The sequence below is a fragment of the Pteropus medius genome, unplaced genomic scaffold, assembly GCF_902729225.1.
Source record: "Pteropus medius unplaced genomic scaffold, Ma_sr-lr_union100, whole genome shotgun sequence".
In the NCBI taxonomy this organism is placed as follows: domain Eukaryota; kingdom Metazoa; phylum Chordata; class Mammalia; order Chiroptera; family Pteropodidae; genus Pteropus; species Pteropus medius.
This window is the reverse complement of record NW_024347731.1, coordinates 97,665-103,664: the sequence shown is the minus strand read 5'-3', so window position 1 is coordinate 103,664 and position 6,000 is coordinate 97,665. Positions and strand designations below refer to the sequence as shown.

Sequence of the window (6,000 nt, the reverse complement as noted above, 5' to 3'; positions counted from 1 at the left end):
AAACATCTCTGACCACAAACCAACTTCCACACTGGGTATTAAAAAAAAAAAGAGTCATGAACACATAATTTTAAAGTTTACTTTAAAAATGTAAATATCTCCCAATATTTAACAGGTAAAGAAAATAGCATATTGGTTTATTTTATGTGGTTGTTATATTTTATTTTCCAAGTAATACTGATTAAAAATATTTACACACCTACTTTTAAGTCCACAGTTTAGCACTCATATTTGTATGGCTTTAAAAGTTATAGCACAAGATCTTTACATTAAGGATCAGGGGAAAAGATTCATTCAAAACAAAGCCTGATATATTATATACATGTTTTTCTCTGTACTTTATTTTAAATACATTAATTTTTAAATGATGCTTATCTTTTATTTCATCTGGTGGTAAAATACTAGTGCAATTTTTCATCAAAATAAAGTTTACCACAGATATAAATGAATTTTCCCAATTGAAAATGGCCCTTCAGCTGCCATGAAATTTCTCAATCTAACAAGTGAAAAAGAATTGGTACTTGTCATTATAAGCAAAAATATAAAGTACTATAGCATCACCTACATTGCTTCTTATAACACAAACTTTGAAAGAACCAGAGATGCTTTATAGAAGTTTAGTTGGTTTTGAAAAGGCACGTGGGTGTGGGTTTTTTGTGGGGTTTTTTTTGTTGTTGTTGTTGTTTTTTAATTCTAGAAATTTTGCCACCACCACTCTATTTCTGTTGTAGAGATGACATCTGTGACTATCAGGGTAGACAAGAATGTTGTTCAAACTAAAGAAAGCCAGAAGCCAAAATTTAACTGCACAGTAACAATGCACTTTTCTTCATGCAGCCTTGTGTTTCCTATATATTCAATTTTCTAACATGCATTAGAATACATAAGCTTGTATTCTAATGATTTAACGTTTGCTTTTACAATATGGAAAAAATTTGAGGAAAGACATGACCTGGGAGAGAGAAGGGAGAACCCTTATCACAATGAAAATAGATACATTCGTACCCAACTCTATAAGAATATAATCCATTTAAGTTTCCAGAAATATACTTCTCAAAACTTCCCATTCACTATGGGAAAGAGCACTCCTCTGTGGCATTAAGTGGGGAGAGATCAGTTTGTTTCAATAGAAACAGTTCAGCACAACAGGAAAGTTTAACTTTGGTCCACTTGTCTGTTAGCTCAAGGACAGTCACACTGCCCAACATCAGTTCAGAAACCCAACACATAAATTTAAAAAAAAAAAAAAACATATGCATTTGTTATTTCATTCTAAAACCGACATAGGTGTTCTGTTCTCATTTCCGGCCCTTTCAACTTGAGAATCCACTGTTGGTTTGGTCCCTAAACCCTTAGCATCTTCGTGATCATCTCTGGCAGCCTCAGCAGCATCTTTTTGGCTAGGCTCTCCCTCCTCCTGGTTCATGATTTCAGGGGTCACTTGATCCAAGTCTGCTTCTAGAAGCTCAGTTTGTACTTCCACTGGCATCTGATTTACCCGTTCAACATGCAGCTCCTCTACATGTACTTCAGTACCTTCTTCAGTCTGAATTCGACCCACTTCTAGGTAACTTACCTGGACCTGCTCCGGAAGCTCACTTATGTGTGAATCGTGCACTTGGCTATCCTGGAGCAGATCTGGATGGACCTGTTCCACAGTCACTTGTGCTGAGTCCACCTGAACTTGAAGCAGTGGTAACACATGTACCTTCCCAACTTGTTCTATAATGGTCATTGATGTGACAGGTTCAGTTTGCACACGAGTTTCCACTGAAAGAACTTCTTCGGTTACTAGATGCTCTGAAATATTATGAGTATCACTGAGATGCCTCCTTAGTTCATTTCCTTGCATAAACCACAAGTCACATAAAGTACAATGGTTGGGTTTATCTCCAGTGTGTATTACCAAGTGATCTTTGAACTGGTCCCAGCTGTTAAACACACTGTTACACACCTGAAATAACCAAACATATGGTGTTAACAATACTTATATTGAAACTAAAGAAAATATGGATGCATTTATCCTCTGTAAGGAATGAGTTGAAGATTTTTCTGAAAATGTTAGGAATATGATATTTGTCATATAATCTGATCCAAGGAGATTTCATAATTCTTTTATTTGATCTTTTAGCTGACTTAGCTAACAAAGTATATACATTTTGGGAAACATTTTAATATCGGCTCCACTGTTTAAATGTCATAAATTCTAAGACTATACAGTAACAATATTATTTCTCCCATAATATTAAAATTTAGAACCATTACTTTAGTTGGATAAATCTACACTAATCATGGAAAAGACAATTAGAGCCGGTCCGCCCTCTGCCCCACTCCTGATTTCTAATGATTGCTCTATGGTTAAGAATCACCATGGTTTCAGACAACCTGCCATTTAGGACATAATTTTATTGACATTGGTATCATCTAGGGTTGGTTAAAAAATATTATTCTAATCCTCATTATAAAATCAAGACAATAATATTCTTTATTCTCATTTCTTTCCAAAATGTCAGCTCTATACTTCTGGCTCTAGATTGTTACTCTTCACTTTTAATAATTTCAGTAGACTCTCTGTTAAGGACAGAAGACATCCACACATACCTGGCATTCATAAAGCTTCTTTCTTCCCTTTTTTGCCCCCACTCCAGTTTGGCACGCAGTCAGGTGACATTTGAGGGTGCTATTCCTAGCAAATCGTTCATGACAATTTGGACATTCGAAAGGTTTTTCACCTATTAGAATAGAAAAAAATTATATTGACAATTTAAGAAAAACAGAAAAAGCAAATAATTTGTTTTTCTTTTTGGTTAATTCTAATAGGACCTTCTTGAAAGGAGGATCAGAATTTATAATTCACATGTTTCAACCACATCCAAGACTCTTCTAGAGGTGAAAATAGGTTTTCAGTGGTTATTATAATTGTATCTGTGCTCTGATGAATAAAACTTGGATCTAAGTTCTGTTCCGTGTTTTTGCGTTTCTTAAAAAATTGTGTACTTTCCCTTAGTTAAAAATTAAATCGATTTCTATTTCAGGGGAACGCATCACTATGCATTCCACAAGCATTTTTGAGCAGTTACTGTGTGTGAGACCATGTGCTAGGTGATGAAGATAAACTTTTTATAAAAACTTAATTATACAGGCCAGGGTATTTCATGAAGGTGAAAGACATGAAAATAAAGGCAATGCACTATAAAAGGCCTGTTACAGTAGAGAGGGCAATGAAAAATATACTGCAGAAGTACAAGGGAGGAGAGTGATCAATTCTGCCTGGAATGGAATGAGAGAAGGAAAGGAGGAAGTTTATTCTAGGCAGAGGCACAGAAGTGTAAAACAGCATGGTGAGTGAGGAGTAAAGAGTGAAGTATCAATAATGACTCCCAGATCTCTGGCTTAGAATACCAACCAGAATAAAGAACACAGAAGTCCAAGTAGGTTTGGAGTGGGATATTCTGGGAAAGATTATTGTTTTGTGTCTGCTGAGTTCAAGGCACTCAGAGCAAAGTGGAAAAATCCAGTAGATAGTTGTATGGACAAATATGGAGCCAAATAGAGGGTTAACTGATATTCAGATTAGGATCTAATGTAGGTGGTAATAAAAATCTTTGATATGCATAAAACTCTCAGTATGTTACATGATAACAGAATGCAGGGCAGACCCAAATGAAATATCAAGTTAAGACAGGTTGATGAGGCAGCAAAGAAAGAAACAGAACAGAGAGAAGAAGAAGGAAAGAACACTGAAGGAAATTAAAGAAATTCCAGGAAGATGAGGATAATAATAAACTGTGCCAAACTGAACAGGTAGGATAACAAGAGGAGTATTTGTAATACTCTAGTAAGAACAATATGAGTGGTATGGTGGAATCAGCAGTCAGACTACAGTGGGATGAGGGCCAGAGAATGAGAGGCAATTTAATGAAAACAGTGAGTACAGAAATTCTTTCAAGGCTTGGAAGTAAAGAGGAGAGGTGGCTAGAGGTAGACAAATCAATAAGAGGTTCTTAAGCCAGAATAGAGTCATTATGTATTTCTTGAAGGAGCCACTGGAAAAAGAGAGGGGAACGGGAATGATAAATGGAAAACTGGAGGAGAGAAACATCAGCTGTGGTATCCAGGACCCGGTTGTTTAAAAATTAAACTATCTGAATATGTACACAAAGATATATATACAAGTGTGCTTACTGCAGCATAGTTTGTAACAGCAAAAGACTAGGAACGATTTAAACGTGTACCAACAAGAGCAGTGAAGTAAATTACCACATACTCATACATCAAAATACCATGCAGCCACAGTGAAGAAAATTAAGTAGATTCATAAATACTTCATATACTAAAAAGTTTAAAATAAATTAAAAGGCATAGCACTGTGCTGCATACTGCTGCTTGTTTTCTCAAAAGCCCCATGTGTGTCTATGGTTACTTGAAAACGCAATGACTATATCTGGAAGCATAAATAAGAAAATGATGGCAGTAGTTGCTTCTGGAGTGATCTACTGAAGTAGGAGAGATTCGCTTTACAATGCATGTCTTTTGAGCTTTTGCTATTTAAAAAATTAGTCTAATAAGCCCAATAAAATTTAAAAATAGCCAACAAATGATACTTTAGATGTGTGGACAATACAGTCTTCCAAGTGCTTTTATATTTTCTTTAATTTGTCACAACCCTGTAAAGTAGGTATCATTACCCATATTTAAACAGATAAGGAGAGGCCCAAAGATAAAGTGACCGACCAGTCAAGTTCATCATGCTGGCAAATGTCAGAACTGGAATAGGAATCTAATTCTGATTTCCAGACCCACGTTCTTCCTATGATTCCACACCTCTCCTGGATACTAGAAAAATTATTTGAAAACATGATTAAATGTTTCCTTTAGGTTCACTTTCATACTAGGTGTCCTACAAGTATATCTATCTGATGTCTCTCGCCACCCTGAAAGTGCTTACTCTCTTATATTTTTCTAAGTGGATAACCTCCAATCATGTAGTCACCCAAATCAGAAAGCTGAGAGTCAACCTAGCTTACTCTCGCATCTCACCAAGCACCAAATCCTGTTGATTCTGCCTACAATGTCCCTCACATTTCCAACCCTTTTCCACTATCACTGCCTGTACTCCATCCCTCATTATTTGGATTACGCAACAGATTCCTAATTAGACCTAGTAGGTTTCACTCCAATCTTGCCAGTCATCTCTCTAGAACATAAATCTGATCAGATCTCTTTCTGGCTTAAACTTCTTTAAAATGACCCAGAGTCTTCCAGGATAAAATCGGAACTCATTTACAACACTTACGAAAATAAACGTGATCTTAGCCTCATCTCCCATTACTTTTCTCCCTTGCTCTTGAACCAATCACTGGTAGATAATCCATGATGCCTAAGTACATGCCACATGGTCAGCCCCTCCTAACACTTCAGCTCATTTCCTGGCTTTCCTCTACTTGGACCCAATCCTCCGGCCAGAATATCCTATTAGCAGTGCTCCAAATAAGTTGCTTCCTTTCTTTCCTCTATGCCTGTGCATGCTTCACTTCATTTGCCTAGATTCTTCACTTCCTGGCTAACTCCTGTTCCTTTGGGAGTCATCACAGGGTAAGCCCTCTAGGAAACCATCATTCTCTCTTCCATCATAAACAGTCCAGTTGGGCATTCCCATGAGACTTAAGTGCTTTACCTCTATCGGCACTTATCCTGTCACACTGTGATTATGCCTGCTTGTCTTCCCCAAAGTAACTTTGAGCCCCTTGAAGCCAGGGACTCTGTTTATCTCCATGAGCTAACAGGTTGGCATTACCATTACTATTTTCCAATTGGAAACAAAATAGTTCAGAGGACAAGTAACAGCCAAAATTGTACAAATCAAGCCACAGATTACAATGCATGCTTTCAGAACATAGAAGAAACCAAACCACTAAACTAATAAAAGTATGCAAACTGAAACTGCAGGGGTATAGTATGTGTATTTTGAGGGCAGAAAACAGGAACAGGATTGCTTAT

The 6,000-nt window shown here is 36.7% G+C and overlaps 1 protein-coding gene across 8 annotated transcripts in view; it reads right to left on the bottom strand.

Moving 5' to 3' along the window:
• Nucleotides 1-625: 625 nt before the first annotated feature.
• Nucleotides 626-6,000, bottom strand: part of ZNF131 (zinc finger protein 131) — a 29,008-nt gene continuing 23,633 nt past the window's right edge. For 5 of the 8 annotated variants that reach the window (XM_039877059.1, XM_039877062.1, XM_039877063.1 and 2 more), the window contains 2 exons: nt 2,602-2,732; nt 631-1,954 (listed from right to left, as the gene is read on the bottom strand). In XM_039877059.1, coding sequence (XP_039732993.1) covers nt 1,268-1,954; nt 2,602-2,732 — 818 coding nt within the window. In that variant the 3' untranslated portion in view covers nt 631-1,267. Of the gene's footprint in view, nt 1,955-2,601; nt 2,733-6,000 lie in introns of all 8 variants that reach the window. The other 3 variants (XM_039877061.1, XM_039877065.1, XM_039877066.1) reach the window with 2 other exon arrangements.